The 15951-nt window shown below is 50.8% G+C and overlaps 6 protein-coding genes across 6 annotated transcripts; 1 reads left to right on the top strand and 5 right to left on the bottom strand.

Moving 5' to 3' along the window:
- Positions 1 to 124: 124 nt before the first annotated feature.
- On the bottom strand, positions 125 to 1323 carry BDV14DRAFT_172197 (putative metalloreductase Fre8). Its single transcript, XM_073768552.1, has 2 exons — positions 895 to 1323; positions 125 to 838 (listed from the first exon to the last, which is right to left on the bottom strand). Exons 1-2 carry the CDS (start codon positions 1199 to 1201, stop codon positions 294 to 296), a joined length of 852 nt encoding a protein of 283 aa, XP_073628830.1. The 5' UTR covers positions 1202 to 1323; the 3' UTR covers positions 125 to 293.
- On the bottom strand, positions 1324 to 4357 carry BDV14DRAFT_172194 (protein phosphatase 2A structural subunit TPD3). The gene is made up of 9 exons (XM_073768551.1): positions 4225 to 4357; positions 3790 to 4046; positions 3613 to 3718; positions 3394 to 3545; positions 2852 to 3343; positions 2541 to 2800; positions 2371 to 2471; positions 1983 to 2320; positions 1324 to 1932 (listed from the first exon to the last, which is right to left on the bottom strand). The coding sequence occupies exons 2-9, from the start codon at positions 3850 to 3852 to the stop codon at positions 1591 to 1593; spliced, it is 1854 nt and encodes a 617-aa protein (XP_073628829.1). The 5' UTR covers positions 3853 to 4046; positions 4225 to 4357; the 3' UTR covers positions 1324 to 1590.
- A 124-nt stretch (positions 4358 to 4481) lies between these two features.
- BDV14DRAFT_172184 (phenylalanine--tRNA ligase subunit beta) lies at positions 4482 to 7092 on the top strand. The gene is made up of 9 exons (XM_073768550.1): positions 4482 to 4737; positions 4795 to 4835; positions 4899 to 4918; positions 4974 to 5050; positions 5104 to 5233; positions 5285 to 5551; positions 5603 to 5844; positions 5906 to 6714; positions 6779 to 7092. Exons 1-9 carry the CDS (start codon positions 4685 to 4687, stop codon positions 6940 to 6942), a joined length of 1803 nt encoding a protein of 600 aa, XP_073628828.1. The 5' UTR covers positions 4482 to 4684; the 3' UTR covers positions 6943 to 7092.
- A 153-nt stretch (positions 7093 to 7245) lies between these two features.
- On the bottom strand, positions 7246 to 8631 carry BDV14DRAFT_172180 (40S ribosomal protein uS3). Its single transcript, XM_073768549.1, has 3 exons — positions 8301 to 8631; positions 7810 to 8123; positions 7246 to 7660 (listed from the first exon to the last, which is right to left on the bottom strand). Exons 1-3 carry the CDS (start codon positions 8452 to 8454, stop codon positions 7328 to 7330), a joined length of 801 nt encoding a protein of 266 aa, XP_073628827.1. The 5' UTR covers positions 8455 to 8631; the 3' UTR covers positions 7246 to 7327.
- Positions 8632 to 8633: 2 nt separating this feature from the next.
- BDV14DRAFT_172179 (phosphatidylinositol-3-phosphatase YMR1) lies at positions 8634 to 11626 on the bottom strand. The gene is made up of 3 exons (XM_073768548.1): positions 11432 to 11626; positions 10861 to 11355; positions 8634 to 10804 (listed from the first exon to the last, which is right to left on the bottom strand). The coding sequence occupies exons 1-3, from the start codon at positions 11453 to 11455 to the stop codon at positions 9032 to 9034; spliced, it is 2292 nt and encodes a 763-aa protein (XP_073628826.1). The 5' UTR covers positions 11456 to 11626; the 3' UTR covers positions 8634 to 9031.
- A 408-nt stretch (positions 11627 to 12034) lies between these two features.
- On the bottom strand, positions 12035 to 15877 carry BDV14DRAFT_189406 (mitochondrial inner-membrane-bound regulator-domain-containing protein; the record flags this gene model as incomplete). Its single annotated transcript, XM_073771191.1, has 6 exons — positions 12035 to 14217; positions 14593 to 15146; positions 15202 to 15614; positions 15672 to 15695; positions 15747 to 15763; positions 15865 to 15877. The coding sequence occupies 6 exons, from the start codon at positions 15875 to 15877 to the stop codon at positions 12035 to 12037; spliced, it is 3204 nt and encodes a 1067-aa protein (XP_073628825.1).
- Between the last annotated feature and the right edge of the window lie 74 nt (positions 15878 to 15951).

Raw genomic sequence — 15951 nt, 5'->3', positions numbered from 1 at the left:
CGATGAAGTTAAGAGCTGAGGTGCGGCACAGATCTGGTTGCCAGGCCAAACATCAACAATCAACATTGTTCCCCACATGTGATGCAATTGCCCAGCACTAAGCGCCTCGCCCTCAAATATGAACCAATTATTTTTCTTATTTCCAGAGACTTTGTTTAACTCTAACCTAAATTTATCGATCATCTTATTTCAGGAGCCAATGTTGTTGAACGTCGTAGTCTAGAACCATGACCTAGGGTCCCGTCGCAAATCTATATACAGCCGCAGATCCTGTTGAAGGCCGCCATACTCATCTATTTCACCGTCGCATAACAGCAACCAAGGTTGACGATAAAAGTCAACAATGCTTCTAGCACAAAGGCCTGAGCTTGCGCAACATGGTAGTACGCTGCAAGGCACAGAATGCCCACAAGCACGAGGTGTGCATAGTAGAACGCGCGCCGCCTTTCTTGAACGGTCCCTTTCCATATCCCACCGGCTGTTCCCGTCGGTCGCATCATGAATAGGATTCCGATGGCCGTGGCGATGGCGGTGATACCCAATTGAACATCCATATCAAGGATGCGCTTAGCGAACAGAGATCCAAATTCAGGATGGCTTGATTGCAGGAAGAATAGGCTGTACAGAATTGCATGTCCGACAAGCAAAGGAGAGATAACTGCGCGAGCAAAAAGACGATGGTATGCTGTCAATTCAGGTTGCGGAACAGCCGTCAGGACAGATAGCAAGGATGATGCTCTCGGTGTGCTAGTCGCATAGAAGGCTGGCGACATAGCCACCTGTAATGGCAGTTGAGATAGACCAACATGGCCTAACGCTTTGGTCAGGTGCAAGTAATCTGGTCACAGATTTCATTAGCCTTGACTTGGATTTGCCGAGCAGGTATCTGCTTACCATCGCCTGTATTCCAAATGGATAGACTAAGCAGCCAACCGAGCCAAAGCAGGCAGACGAGATACTGTCTCCGAGTCTCAAGCCATCCGCTGAACAGGGGAGCGTCGAGCCACGATTTCGGTCGAGAGTGTGCCGTAGGCCTCCCACGTTGCCGGTTAGACGAGAAGGTGGTATAGACTCGGAAAAGGACTATCGCAAGAAAAATTGACAGCTGGGCATACTGTCCGCGAAGTGTGAGAAGCTCGCGGCGGTGTTGCTTCTCCGCATCCGAGACGGAGACAAAATGCCACGGCCAGGAGGAAGACATGGCTAAGAGGATGCGGCGAACAGCCAGCAGCACTGTATATATCCAAGATGATCTCTGGAATTGAAATTGCAGCTGGCGGGCCTTATCGTCAAGTTGGCTTGAAGGAATTAATAAGCCTGCAACGGGGCAAATCACATGATGAGGCTTAAGTCCGAAGGAGCGGCATTGATAATTTCGTTTATTTCGAGGAACTAGTAGAACGGACTCAAAGAATCTACACTGAGAACGCCATGAAAGTCTCATCCCAGTCAGTTGCCCTGACTACTTCTAAGTTGACTAAATTGACAATCCTCCCAAGGTGTGAGCGCCCTTTAAGATCCTCTTTCGCTCCCACTTTAGGTGCTTTACATGACCATGAAACTGTTCTTTCACGAAGGCGAGGAATTAACCTATGGCGAGGTCTGCATGACCTCCTCGTGGTTTCCAGCGGCAGTTGTTGCAAAGTACCGAACATCAACATCTTCATCGCCTTGCAGCTTCTCCAGGCTTGGGAGAACACTCTGCTGGATGAGCTCTTGCCCCTTGGGTGAAGGAGTCTCGGTTGTCTTGCCCTCCTTTTCAAGATCAGCTAGAGTGCCCTGTGGAGGCAAACGTCGCAAAGTATCGACCAAAACGGTGTAGGACTTGGCGACGTTGAATCGAATGTTGGGGATGTCGTCTGTGGTGAGTCTCTCGAGAATGGGAAGTACTGAGGACTCAATGATGTCCAAGGTGACAACGGGTGCAAGCGTCTGCGAAAAGGTTAGTAGGTTATATCTTAACTGAGTGCTAGAACGCATACCGAGATCGCGAAGCAGGTCGTCATTCTGTAGAGGTAGTTGGGATGTTGACCCATGGCCATAACTTTAGGAATGATGGAGCCCTTAGCCCAATCGACGCCGAAGACCTCTGTTAATTTCCTCAAGTTCTGTGTGGCAGCCTCTCGAATAGAGAAGACGGTATCGCCAAGCCAGCCCATGCAGAGGTCGCTGAGTTGCTCGTCAAAGAAATTCACTCCTAGCTGACTGGCAAGGAGGGGAATGTATTCAATGATAGCAAGACGAACTCTCCATTGCTTGTCTTCGGCAAGCTGAACAATGGCGGGGAGAAGAGACTGAGACAGGAGTTCGATGCCAATAACTGAGCTGATCAGCAATTGCAATTATATAGAGTCCTTGCTACCAACTTACCGTTGTTCACAGATTCCAACTTGGAAATAATGTGAAGTCGCACGTCTGGAAACTCATCCTTGAGCATCTGTAGGAACATTGGGAGGAGGTGGGAGATAGTCCTGCAGCAAAATTTGTAAGCGCCATGAACTCGATGCAGAGTATGCGGCAAGAAACTGAGAAGCACTCACTCTTCCTTTCCAAGGATAGGGGCAAGCCCGCTGATTTGGGTTCCCAGGGCCGCGCGCACATGTTGAGACGGATCTGAGACAAGGTCTTCCACACTAGTCATGATTTCGTTAAGCAATGTTTCGCGGTCAATCAGAGAACAGAAGCCCGGTATCTGTCCAGCAACAGCAGTTCGGACTTCAGCCTCGGTATCCTTAAGAAGCTTAACAAATGATGGTACCATGTCGCGAGTGACAACCTCTTCGTGCACTGCTTTGGCAATCTGCGATATGGGTTAATACTAGCAGATTATAGAAGCGAAACGCAGAAATACCTTCTCATATCTGTCAGCAACCATATATCTGACTCTCCAGCTTTTATCTTCGAATAGGCTCCGCAAAGATGTCAGCAACACGCCGTGGCTGGGCTGTTGCTCCTTGGGAATCTCTTCCGCGATCGCAATGAGGATATCCACCGTCAGTAGACGCACGCTATCCTGATCATCGCCAGCTAGGTATTGAAAAAGGGGTATCATTTCATCGATAACGATCGGAGTATCCATCTCCTTCACGAACTTCGCAAGGTTGTTGGCCGCTTGACGCCGAACCATAGGGGTCTCATCGCGTACGAGGCTGGCGAAAAACTGGCGCAGGGTCTGTTGCAGGGAATTGGAGGATTTCTTGTACGGGACGCAGTAAAGGCCAGTGGCTGATACTTTCGAGGTGAACCAGTCGGCTTTCGATAAGCGTTGGACCATAGGAACATAATACTCTTCGATCTGCTTCTCGGACAGCTGCTCTCCGATCTTGTTAAGTGACTCCACAGCCTGGGACGTGTTAATGAGGCGACAAACGATATGAATACACTGAAACTTGCCTTTTCCCGGACCATTGGCTCCTCAATTGCCGCCAGGTTCTCGAGGGGAGAAAGGAGTACGTGGCCATGTTCCGGACCACCCACATATTCTAAAAAGGAGCCAAGTTCTTCACTTAGTGCAGTCAAAACCTCATCTTCATCTTCGACGGAGTCTACATCGCAAAAGTCAACAACTTATTCCAAGCGAAAGTATCGGATTCGCCGTTATCAATGACTAACCATCGAGGAAGGGGATGAGCTCGTCGCGGGTCCGTTCGGGCCCCAGAGCTAAGGCAATAGTGGAGAGGCGGTGAATTGCATTGAGGCGGAGAAGAACATCATCGTGCTATAGATCCAGGGAGTAAGATCGAGCTGTTCTAGACGTTGGAGTTCTGTGACCAGGGGAGACGCTCGTACCTTTAGCTCATCAATGAGAACAGCGATGGGGTAGAGCTCATCATTTTCACCCTGACCCTCCATCGCGAATGTGTGTTATAGTTCGGTATATTTTTGGATTAAGAAAGTATTGATAGATGACCAGAAGGCAAGGATGTGGCCGGTCCGGGTCCTCCTTGACACAATTGATATCACGCGAACACGGCGAGCAACTTTTCGTGAAAGGGCGGATAAAGGAGTGAGGGTCTATTGCACCAGTACAAGAACAAGTCGAGCACCTGCAGAGAGCCGAATTAGCCTAATTTGTGGGTGCGAGATGGTGGTAGCAAAGCGGATTAAGGGCAGTTGAGGTCCCCGGGCGAGGCTTCGTGGGGTTTGGGCCGCCGCAGAGGCTCGACGAGCAGGAGGAGCACACCTTCAGTGCGTGTTGTAAGGGTAGGCGAGGGGAGTACCAACCTCAGTGGATCATCAAATTAGGGGACTTCGAGAGAGAGGGAGGGGTGGAAGCAATGTCGCTAAAGGTAGAATATGGGGGAAGCAGGGCGGGATTCAGGATAGATATTGTTGTGAGAGTGACGACGGGGCGGTTGGTCGTTTCCCAGCTTTGCAGGCAGAGCATTGGCTGTGGCTGGTGACCGCCTCTTGGGAAGTTGGTGGTTCGAGGAGGGGTGCTCCTGTGGCGGTGTCCGTGGCTGCCCGCCCGCCGCCTTTTGCTGCTCCTCAAATTTGTAGTATGACTCCGTCCTCCGACTGAGCATCTGCGACCACGAATTGCACCCACCCACGGGCTGATTTCAGGTGTCTTTGTGTCGTCGAGCCTGACATAATCTTTGGTGTACCCGACAATCACCACAACAACGTGGGAGATCCCTCAACACCACCAGTGACATTTTGACTCATCCGTACCCCTCCCACCATGCCCACCATCTCGGTCGACAAGGCCGCGCTCTTCAAGGAGCTCGGCAGAGAGTATGTGCATATTTATGAGTGGAGGAAGAGACAGCAGACCTGACTATGTTAACTTAGGTACACAACTGAGGAGTTCGATGAGCTGTGCTTCGAATTCGGTACGTTTCTCTCCGCTCTACCTCTACCATGGCGGGGCATGCGCTGACTTTTGTTGAACACAGGCATTGAGCTCGACGAAGATGTAAACACTACGATATGCCCAATTCGTCTTCGAATATTGATGCTAAAACACGCAGACAACAAACTCGGATCGCCCGATCGTCAACGGCGTGCAGGAACCTCCCCAGCTGAAGATTGAAATACCCGCGAACCGGTACGCGCAACAAGACGAAAATTGATAAGGATTATACTGAGGTGTTATCGCAGATATGACTTGCTATGCTTCGAGGGCATTGCTCTCATGCTGAACATTTTTCTGGAGCGCAAGCCCCTCCCCAAGTACAAGGTTGTCAAGCCTTCAAGCGGAGAGCTCGAGAAGATTATCGTCAAAGAGGATGTAGGTAGAATTCACTCTGCGGAAGCAACGCACTTACTGATCTGTCAATAGACGTCGAAGATTAGACCTTTGATCTCCGGTGCGATTCTCCGTAATGTCACTTTCGACAAGGCTCGCTACGAATCCTTCATCGCTCTGCAAGACAAGCTCCACCAAAACCTGGCCAGGCAAAGAACGCTCGTTGCCATCGGTACCCACGATTTGGACACGCTGAAGGGTCCGTTCACATACGAGGCTCAGCCGCCCAAAGATATCCGCTTCGTTCCTCTCAACCAAACGAAAGAGTTGAACGGGGAGGAGCTCATGGAGTTCTACGACGTAAGACTCGCAGCACAAAGGAATTTGTTTGGGTACTAACGGCCATTGCAGAAAGACAAGCATCTGGGCAAGTATCTTCACATCATTCGCGACTCTCCAGTTTATCCCGTCATCTACGATTCCAACCGAACCGTCTGCTCCCTCCCGCCGATCATCAACGGTGACCACTCTAAGATCAGCGTGAACACTAAGAACGTCTTCATCGAAATGACCGCCCTTGACAAGACGAAGGTGGAGATCGTTAACAAGATTATGGTTGCTATGTTCTCTCAATACACAACCGAGCCCTTTACGTATGAGCCTGCCTGAGTGTTCGTCTGGTATATATCCCCAGCTAACATAATGCCCCTTTAGGATTGAGCCTGTTCAGATTGTATCTGAACACAACGGTGAATCAAGAATAACCCCTGACATGGCTCCTCGGACCACCCAGGCTGAGGTCTCATATATCAACCAGTGCTGTGGCCTGCAGCTCCCAGCAGAGGAAATCTGCCGCCTCCTGACGAAGATGGCTTACGAGGCATCGCCGTCCACTACCTCCCCCGACCTCATTGACGTTCACATCCCTCCCACTCGTGCCGATATCCTGCACCAAGCGGATATCATGGAGGACGTTGCGATTGCCTACGGCTTCAACAACCTCCCGCGTTCCTTCCCCAGCAAATCAGGCACCATCGCCCAGCCCTTGCCCATCAACAAGCTTTCAGACATTGTCCGCACAGAGGCTGCCATGGCCGGCTGGTCCGAGGTCCTGCCCTTGATTCTGTGCTCTCACGATGAGAACTTCGCTTGGCTCAACCGCAAGGATGACGGCAACACCGCTGTCAAGCTGGCCAACCCCAAGACCCTCGAGTTCCAGGTTGTCCGCACAAGTCTCCTCCCCGGTCTCCTGAAGACCATCCGTGAGAACAAGCACCACAGCGTCCCCATGAAGATCTTCGAAGTCAGCGACGTCGCCTTCAAGGACCTCTCCATGGAGCGTAAGAGTCGCAACGAGAGACACTTCGCCGCCGCCTGGTACGGCAAGACCAGCGGTTTCGAAGTCATCCACGGTCTCCTTGACCGCGTCATGTCCATGATGAAGAGCGCTTTCATCACCTGTGAGGAAGGTCTAGAGAATAGCGCTGTCAACGACTCCCACTACTGGATCGAGGAGTTGGAAGGTAAGATAGCTGGCAGCCCTTTTCCCGCCCAGTCTCTAAGTAAGTATACCTCTAACAACTACAGACCCAACCTACTTCCCCGGCCACGCCGCCTCAGTCCACGTCCGCATCGCCGGTAAGGACCATAAGATCGGAACCTTCGGTATCCTGCACCCCACCGTGCTCGAGAACTACGAGATGAAATACCCCGTCAGCACGCTGGAGATCAACATCGAGGCTTTCCTGTGAGGTGGGGTCGAGTAAAATGAGATGCAACGCTGGCTTAGAACATAGATATATACCTACCTACATTATCTTCCTGTAAATGGGAACTCCTTGATGTGCATGAAGATTCGATAAATGAAAAGTGCATGATTACCCAGTACAATTTACACTATTCCCGCGACGTGAATCCGTCCTCGACGGAGAGTCTGACAAACCTTGGTACACCCCTAGCGTATGGTCAATAAGGAATGAGAACGCTGATAACTACTACGCTTCGCCAAAACAGAAAACTAAAGGTTATCTTTTAATGAAATGAAATCCACAAGCACCAGCTTCGAAGTTCGTAGAGTTCTTTATTTTTGGATCATGGAAAATGTGTAGATGACAGGAACGAAGATATAAACCCAAATTACTCCTGCGCGAACTCGCCGGTGGCACCGCCCTCTTGGCCTTCCGCGGCCTGCTGCTCAGCCAGACGCTGCTGCTCAGCAGCCTGCTGGGCAGCGATGGCCTTAGCACCGTAGTCCTGAGAGACAGGCTGGAGAACGGGCTGCTCCTCCTTGGGCTCGATGATGGTGACGGAGTCGGGGAGGGTCTTCTGGGGACCAGCCTTGCCCTCGGGGTCGGAACCGCGCATGATCTTGACCTTGATACCGAGGACACCCTGGCGGAGGAGTACGTGGCGGGTAGCGGAGTCGATGAACTCCTTGGCGGGCTGACCGGAGTGGATCATGAATCCGTCCTGAAGGAAAGATAAATGTTAGCCGATTGTCGGGAAAATTCAGGGACCCGTAGGAGCTGCAAGTCTCGCGTATACACCCCCGACTTGCGTGGTATATATCCCATCGAAAATTGCATTCCACCGGTCTCTTCGGATAAAGAAAAACGTACGGTGAACTTCATGGACTTGGCACGGGCAGCACGGAGCTTTCCGGAAACGACAACCTCACAACCCTTGGCACCGCTCTCCATGATGAAGCGGAGGACACCGTAACAGGCACGACGGACGGCCAGACCGTTGAGGAGCTTGTAGCGGAGGGACTCGCACTGAGCCACGGCGGAGAGACCGCGGTTCTGGACCTTGGCGGCATAGAGGGAAACGGAGTTCTCGGGGAACTTGAAACGCTTCTGGATGAGAGAGGTGAGCTCACGGATGCGGCGACCCTGCTCTCCGAGAACCTCCTGGGTGTGGGTGGCACGGATGACTATTCAGAAAAAAGAGCCTCCGTTAGCAATCACAATTCTTCGCAGTGTTTGTTCCCAAAATCCCGCGCGTCTGATCGATATTGCTTCAATTCAACTGTTTCTTTCTTCCTCCCCGCGTATATGATTTCCATGCTCTCAAATATCATAGGGACCATTGCAAAATCGGGCGAACGTACTGATGTCGGTGACGGTAGGAGTAACACGGACTTCGACACCGGAGTAGCCTTCCTCAGCCAGCTCGCGCTGGAAGAACTCGTTCAACTCGGCATAGAAGACACCGTCGGCGACGAACTTTCTGCGCTTCGAAATAGCTCCCTGGACAGCGGCCATGTTTGCGTTTCTGCTGGGTGTTAATTTGTCGAGGAAACGGCCGAGGACGCGGTGATAGGCGGTGCACCAAAGTTGGGAAGTCGTTCAAGGTCAGGTCGGATTTGAGAAGTTCGGCGTTAGTGGGGAATTTTCGTGGTAGGGCTTTGCCTTCCTATTTCAGATAGGGCTTGCCCTCGCTTGCCCTCCGCCCGCGCTTTCCTTCTTTAAGTCTGCCAAGACGTCCGAGCTTCTGACGTTTTGGCCTCAGGCATAAATCATATACTTCGTCCTCTAACAAGACAATATTGTAAAGTCGAGTCCACGTAAATCGAACCATGTGCTGTTGGCCTCGCATTAAAGCCAATAAGGCTCTTGCTTTATTCCATCTCATCGTAAATCAGGCGTGGCTAGTAGTATCTTGTACATTTACACCAACAGCAAACATGGCATAATGCCTCAAGTCGAACATAACAGAAACCACAGTAACTCACGCTAAGCTAGAAAATCTTTACGCCATTTAAGCTAGTGCCGAGTGGACCTGAGTATGAACAATGATCTGGAGTCTCTCCATGAGTCACTGTCATGGGTTTATGGTCACTCATTGCATCTCAACTTCCATCTGCTTCATCCTTTCCGCACCGTTGCTCCTATCCTTATTTCCAGACAGAGATAGACTTGATACCCCGGAAGTCATTTCAGTCGCCCTATCAGTTGATCTCCTGGGCGATTTTGGAATGGGTGTCTGGTGTCCAGGCAAACTGCCGAGGGTCTGGCCGGCGGACTCAAGACCAGTCAATACCGGATCCCGCTCTGCTTCTGGAGCGTCGCGAGGTTTGGGCTGCGAAACGCTACTGAGACGACTCCCATTCATTTCCTGGTCTTGTCTTCCGAAGCCTTCAGCCCACCATCTGACTTCATCTACCCGTGGGAATATCAACCGTTCTTTGCCACGCTCGTTATCGTCGATATCGGGATCGTAATTGGGGTTCGTGAAATCTTGTCTCCGGGCAAGAAAGTAGTCCCAGACGCTGCGTGTTCGCTCCATTGCCTTTGTTTCTGCACGTTCCTTCTCACTGTTGAAGAGGAATGTGCCATATTGACAAGCGTACAGATGGTAGAGTAGGCGCCGCAAGAATCGCTCGTTGAACTCAAAACGAGATGGGTACTGGTAAAGCAACTGATAGGTAGCATCGAGGAACTGGTGGAAGACTGGGCTGGTCTCTTTGGGCTTAGTGACTTCCTTCTCGGAAGCAGGAGTCCTGGACGACGGGCTAGGCCTCTTGTTGTTAGGGCTGTCGGATTCGTTCTCGCGAGTCTCGCCATCCGACTCGCCAAGCGAGTCACGACTTGTATTTTCCCGGTTGAAGAATCCTTTGGCGCTGAGGAAAGCATTCTCGAGAGCCTTTCCAGCGCCACCACTCTCGCCGAATCCGCGTCCTGAATCACCGCCAATCCTTTCGTTCTCAATCTGGAACCATTTCTCGCTGTTCAAATGTCCCGCTCTATGACGGAACATATGACCGAAGGAGAGCCAGTCCTTTTCCACCAAGACACAGAACCCTTCCATAGTTCGATAGTAGGGGTCTAGACAAAGCTGACTCAATGCGCTGAGCTGACTTGTGCGATCCCATCCATCCGAGCAGTGAATCAACACATGCGAGTGCTGGAGGCTTACTTGGCGGGCGATTAAACCGGCACCGTCCAAAATACCAGCAATATGCTTCGTCCAACCGCTTTTTGCGAGCTGTTCGCGATTCGGACCAAGCGGAGTCACATCGGATTCCTTAAGAGTATCCACAACCTTGTTCAGCGAGTCTCTCATAACGTGAATATTATCGATTCCAAGGTACGCCTTTGTTGCGAACTTGTAGTTGTCCATGTTTTCAGAGCCAAGCCCGACGGCCTGCATTGCAAACGCGTTGACGGTTGGTCGCGCATCAACAATGAGGTTGTGCTGTTGCGCGCCATATATATGCGGTTTATTCTGAGCTTCCTCATCGAATTCCGTTACTAGCTCCGCTTCTAATTCTTCGGCGTTTGGGACATCCGGCCAGGTCTGACTACCAGAGAGGTCGCCTTGAGTCGATGTCGAGGACTCAAATTCTAGGTTTGGCGGGGTGACGTTCGCAAGCGGTCTTTCTGACCGCGTCGTCGCAAATATGGCAGCTAGAAGCTTCTCGTCCTGAATGCTCCGGTTTCCTCGGAAGCCGACAAGCGGCTGTGAGCTTCGCGTGATCGAACAGTTGTTGATAGGGTGTAGGTACGTCAGTACCGGTATCCGCGCGCGAGATCTGTACCGTCCGGCGTAGTTGAGTGTGTTATCTGAGATGCTGGTGGGAACAGCGAAGACGGCAGGGTACGTCGGCGAGAACTAGAAACCAGCTGAGCCAATGACACAAAACAACGAAACAATCATCGTAAACGAACCCCGTAGTCAGAATTTATTTGAGATATGCGCCATCCATGGCCATCGCGGCCGACGCCTTGCCGCGCCAACTCTTTGGCGGGATCGTAGAGCTCCCACCCATCGAATTTCTGCTCAGGCGGAGGCGGCTGGAATGTAAACGCGTATAACCTATCCACTCGTCCAATCTTGCAAGTCCAATACTTTATACTCTCGTAAACATCCCTAGCCTTGTTCTCGGCCGGGAAATAGAAGCAGACGAAGTTGAAATCTCGACAGCGCAAGCGAATCGACGACGGTGAGCGGGAGACGGCGGGAGCCGGACGAAAAGTGCAAAAAGAAATTATAGGGTATGTAATCCAGAGTTCCTTCGGCCTGGAGGGTGCGCTTTGCGCCTGTGCATTATTGTCGGGGGACTGGGACTGTGGAGGTCTGGCGGAGAAGATGATATGGTGCGGGGTGAGGTGAAGGGTGCCGTCAACTTGGTCTCCACGGCGTGCTAAGGTCACATCTTCAACCTGGGGTAGATGCGAATGTCGTCAGATGGGGTTTTGTCACTGAGAGCCTTGACTTTGCGAATGGGCTCGAGCTTACCTTAGCAACCCGTGTTCTCTCCATGCCTTTGTCACTAGCAAGTCGGACTAGCCTTCATGGCTGGTGGGCGCGTAAATCAAGCGGAATGGGTGTACCAGCTCAGTTGAAGAAGTTCAAAGAGCTGCCAGAGGATAGAAAGAAGAATAGAAAGCTAACAGAGTAAATATAACAACAAAAGAAGGAAATGTTTTTGACAGTAAGGTCAGATCAGATTGGGAGCAGAAGCACGGACTCGACCCGGTCAGATGCGGGCCCCTCGCTAAGCCAGACTAGCTACGTCAACACCCAATCTAGCACTGGCCTCGATGAGTTGAAGTATGTAGGCAGGAGAAATGCCAAATACATATTATATACTACAGTAACATTTCAACAGAGTAGTATAGGATACTCGAGAGCATTGTTCTCTCTGATGAACTGGGTACCTTGATCATGTGTCTCAGCTATCATGTCCGAATCTATATTTTATTCACAGGGCTCCAAAACCATATGCACAGCCTATCGTACAATTATATATACATTAACAACCCAGACAACTCAAACAAACCAGTATAGTACATATCCCAGAGCACCCAAACGCCAATTTCAATAACAATATGCGAAGCTCTACTGCAGCAAGTCGAGGTGAGACGCCACTGCGCAAGCCGTACCGTAAAGACCATTGAACTGCTTTGCATTGGGCTGTGGCGTAGGAGCAGCGTTGGAAACAACATTATCAGGGTCGGTCTCATCCGCCGACTCCATCCGTAGGTAAAGGTCTGTTGTTGTCGGGGCACCATACGGCCCGCTGTCGTAAGAAGCGTAGTGAAGCTCTGTGTTGCGGATGCCGTACCGAGAGACATGCGTTCCCTGAACATCGGAAACCGGAAGATACAAGTATTCGGCGGTTGACTCGCTCTGTTCATCCGAGCATTGGCCCTTGCTTTGAAGAACGTGGTTTGGTAGGGTGAGAGACGTGAATGTCGGCAAAGGAACCTCGACGTTGGAGGCCATACTCTTCCGGAAGCAACCTTGAATATCTTCCAGAAGGGTCTCTAATAAGAGAGAGGACTCGGTACCATTTAGGAGCTCATGGGTCAGCTTCCTTGTAAATCGAACGTCCACCACACTTTCCGGAAGCAGATGGTCGACGCTGCTTTCTGCCAAAACGGCCTTCACACTGCGGATACCAACGCTGTCTTTACCATATAGGTCTGTCAAAGCCACGATATCCAACTCAAGTGGTGGAAACTTATCCACGTGAGCCGCAGAGGGCACCAGCCGGATTGAATGAGAGCGCGAGCCGTCTTCAATGGCATGCAGTGTCAATGAACGCAGGAGTTTAGTAAATTGAGGAATGTCGGTCACGAACGCCCTTGGAAGAGCCATACTGCCAAGCTGAGCCGCATTAACCTGGGTTTCTTGAAGGACTGGACTGCGCATGAAAAGGCATTTGCCAAATGTTGCCGTTATGGACTCGCGAACCTTGAGATCGGTGCTAGAATTCGTACGTGCAGGAGTTTGCCGAAGTACCTTCAGGAGCTCGGCCGAAATTGTAGGTTGATTTTCGTTCTCGACAAAGCCGGGGAGACTGACCAGTCTATTTGAGACGGGTGGCATTTGCCAACGGAACCATGAGTTGGTTCGATCGTGCCAATTCGCAGTCTTGCCAGGCTTAGCATCCTGAATGTCCGACAACTCGGAAGCTGGTATGTATGTGCTGAATGGGACACCTGGCGATGTGGCCTTCTTGAGTGCTAGGTTTAGGGTTCTTCGTGCAGGTTCCGCATTGTGTTGGTTCTCGGCGAGGACATATAACTGGGTTGGTAATCGCGAGGAATCATGTTCGACTGAAACGTTGTACGTTTGTTGGACCCATGATAAGAACTCAGGGCTGAATGCCTGGGCAAGCTCTCGAGCCTTCGTACCAGCAGGAACAACGAACCCAAGCTCCTCCGCTCGTATCCTATTGGTGTAATCATGTATAATCTCGCGCACCGATTCGCAAGGCCGCTGCTTTCCAGTAATCCTGACATGTCCCAGAGAGTTTATAACGCTGATGGACACCTCGTTTCTGCTAGCAAGTTCCTCAAATGAGAAGATTTCTGAATTGACGAGTAGCGACAATGTATGAGTAGGAAGATAGAGATCAATTTCTCCAGTCTCGTTGATGATACCCAGCTGCCAACAATCCCTAAGGATCCGCTCAACCACATGAATTTTGATCGTGAAGTCCTCCCGATTGATAGTCCTATCGGCCAGCGTTTCCTTTGATGCCAATCCTGTTTTTGTGAAAGCTGAAGTCCCTGGCTTCCATTGCGCAGACGTCAGGACTCCGTGAGTTGTGAAGGCTTCTTCAGAGGCATCGACTACTCGATTGGAATATTCCTTGACGTAGTCAGACAAGTGTGATATGGTGAATGATGCCCGAAGATTAGCTCGGAGAGTCTGAAATTCTTCAGCGGCGAGTAGAGTTCGTGGTTGGTGGGGTCCGCGACAGCTATCAATAAGGTCGTTCAACCTTTCGCCATCGAGAGGAGTTGTATCTAGTTCGTGCTCACCCAAAAGGCTTGGGAGTCTGTACGGATCTTCGCGTGGGTTTGAAGTCTTTCGTGAGTGGCGCCGTCGCATTCGCCGCCTCTTCTCCTGCACCACGACAATCTCGCCCGGCTCTCCTAGAGTCGAAACATTTAGTGTGACCTTCTCAGCTCTGTCTTTACGTGGCTTCGGATCCTCCTTGTTGTCTAGACGCTTCTCAGGAAGCCACTTTCGTCCGTCTTCGTCGTCGAAATCGTCGTCAAACTCGTCGGCTGTGCTTTTGTAACGGGCAAAGATCGCGCGCGGAGGAAACGGTGTGTGGACTGGTCTTGGCCGAAATATAGAAATTGGAGAGGACCTTAGCAGGCCCCCTCCACGCCTCGCTAAGTGAGAGAGCATTGAGGTGACCAACCTTGTCAAGATAGAATCTTGGGATCTCCGACTCGATGGCAAGGCGAGCTGTTAGGAAATAATTATGCGCTAGTCCAAGATAGGGATAGTGAGAATCTTATCGATAACGACGGGTATCTCCGGCTTTACTCCGGGGACGCGATCTTCTTCAACATCGAAGTAAAGGCTAACATCAGGAGAGATTAATTTGTCTGAGTGAGAATTACAGACTGCTATGCAGTTTCATTGTCTATTACCAACCTCCCAGCTCCGTAAATCCTCACGAACATCAAACTCAGACAGCTCATGGTCATTATTTCGATTTCTCCAGCTCTTCCCTTTGGCATTATCATAGAGCTGATGTTCAATGCTCCCATTCTTCTCGGGCCGATCAATAGCCGGAGAAAAGTCCAAGCCCTTACTTGCGTTGAAATTGCGGCTCGAGCCTTTCGCCCGTCTGTCATAGCTCGGAGACAGAAGATTGCGCGATCCATTCTGACCAGTGGCGCCTGCACCGCTGTTTGGACGCTCATCATGATGCCCCCCACTTGAATGTCCATCGGCATCTCGTGAGTCGGACCGGCCGACATTTTCGGAGAATAGCCCTTCGATTAGCTTATCTGCAGGCATGTCGTCTGCACGAGATGTCCAGGAAGCTGCGAGAGTACGTCGGTACATTTCTTGCATATCAGCGACTTCTCGACTTTGAGTATTAATCAGAGGTATTTGGCCTGAATCATCGGCCTCTGCCTGTTCGGAAGCGACAACACCTGCAATTCCACCGAACGCCATAGCAGATTTCAACGGCGGCCTGGGCATGGTTAGCATAAATCATTGAAGACAAAGTTTCCGGCAAATGAACCCACGTTGTAAAATTTCGATCACCTTCAACCTGCTGCATAACTATCCCGATCTTGAGTGTGCTATTTATCTTGCTGTCCTGCATCAAATATCGCCGAACAATACCCTCGTCATCGTCGCTCTTGTCCACATACTCCGAGAGGTTGAGTTTCACCCTCCCCAACAAATTCTTCTCATGATGCCCTCCAGACGAGAACTCTTGTATAACATCGAACTGAATTTCGCACCCCTGAAGCGTTTGGTCACGGTCGATCGTCATCCGTACTTGTAGAGTCCGTTCGTAATTCCAGGACGCTTTATGGTCAAGAATAAGTGCCTTATCCGTTGAACCATGGTGTTCGTTCGCGTTTGCAGAGGGTAATCGCCATTTTATATATGCCGTCCCGCTAACGAGGGGGATGTTGTTCAGGTCAATTATCTGAGTTTCTTTCAGTTAGTGTCGGCCGGCTCGTGATTAGGAGGTTAGGAGGCGCACTCGAAGGACCAATTCGAATCTAGGCTGCAGAACCGGTTATCAGCTGTCTAGTTTCGAGTAGGGAGCACGACTTGCCCTTCTGTTTTTCGGGACTATACAAATCACCATTGTTAGCTGGGTTCAAGCCATGAGGTCATTGCAGCTGGTGACAAAACCGGGGTAAAAGGAGGCCTGGGGAAGAATAACAACGCACCAAAAGCCTGCATCGTGTTTAAATCTTCTATGCGACCGAGTCTCAAGAATTGAAAAGTTTGCGCCCCTAAGCTTAGAGGCCTTGTTT

The sequence above is a fragment of the Aspergillus stella-maris genome, assembly GCF_047715825.1.
Source record: "Aspergillus stella-maris strain CBS 113639 unplaced genomic scaffold BDV14scaffold_23, whole genome shotgun sequence".
Classification (NCBI taxonomy): Eukaryota; Fungi; Ascomycota; class Eurotiomycetes; order Eurotiales; family Aspergillaceae; genus Aspergillus; species Aspergillus stella-maris.
This window is presented reverse-complemented; position numbering and strand designations above follow the sequence as displayed.

What these genes read in the sequence shown, in the direction of transcription:
- BDV14DRAFT_172184 (XM_073768550.1), top strand. Translation starts at nt 4,685, where the DNA reads ATGCCCACCATCTCGGTCGACAAGGCCGCGCTCTTCAAGGAGCTCGGC. An exon ending in AGCTCATGGAGTTCTACGAC is followed by an intron (nt 5,552 to 5,602) that starts GTAAGACTCGCA and finishes CGGCCATTGCAG; the next exon opens with AAAGACAAGCATCTGGGCAA. An exon ending in TACACAACCGAGCCCTTTAC is followed by an intron (nt 5,845 to 5,905) that starts GTATGAGCCTGC and finishes ATGCCCCTTTAG; the next exon opens with GATTGAGCCTGTTCAGATTG.
- BDV14DRAFT_172179 (XM_073768548.1), bottom strand. Translation starts at nt 11,455, where the DNA reads ATGGAGAGAACACGGGTTGCTAAG. An exon ending in AGAGAACACGGGTTGCTAAG is followed by an intron (nt 11,356 to 11,431) that starts GTAAGCTCGAGC and finishes CATCTACCCCAG; the next exon opens with GTTGAAGATGTGACCTTAGC. An exon ending in AAATAAATTCTGACTACGGG is followed by an intron (nt 10,805 to 10,860) that starts GTTCGTTTACGA and finishes GCTGGTTTCTAG; the next exon opens with TTCTCGCCGACGTACCCTGC.
- BDV14DRAFT_172194 (XM_073768551.1), bottom strand. Translation starts at nt 3,852, where the DNA reads ATGGAGGGTCAGGGTGAAAATGATGAGCTCTACCCCATCGCTGTTCTC. An exon ending in AGCCAATGGTCCGGGAAAAG is followed by an intron (nt 3,344 to 3,393) that starts GCAAGTTTCAGT and finishes AACACGTCCCAG; the next exon opens with GCTGTGGAGTCACTTAACAA. An exon ending in CCTATCCTTGGAAAGGAAGA is followed by an intron (nt 2,472 to 2,540) that starts GTGAGTGCTTCT and finishes ATTTTGCTGCAG; the next exon opens with GACTATCTCCCACCTCCTCC.
- BDV14DRAFT_172180 (XM_073768549.1), bottom strand. Translation starts at nt 8,454, where the DNA reads ATGGCCGCTGTCCAGGGAGCTATTTCGAAGCGCAGAAAGTTCGTCGCC. An exon ending in TCCTACCGTCACCGACATCA is followed by an intron (nt 8,124 to 8,300) that starts GTACGTTCGCCC and finishes TTTTCTGAATAG; the next exon opens with TCATCCGTGCCACCCACACC. An exon ending in CCAAGTCCATGAAGTTCACC is followed by an intron (nt 7,661 to 7,809) that starts GTACGTTTTTCT and finishes TCTTTCCTTCAG; the next exon opens with GACGGATTCATGATCCACTC.
- BDV14DRAFT_172197 (XM_073768552.1), bottom strand. Translation starts at nt 1,201, where the DNA reads ATGTCTTCCTCCTGGCCGTGGCATTTTGTCTCCGTCTCGGATGCGGAG. An exon ending in CATTTGGAATACAGGCGATG is followed by an intron (nt 839 to 894) that starts GTAAGCAGATAC and finishes ATCTGTGACCAG; the next exon opens with ATTACTTGCACCTGACCAAA.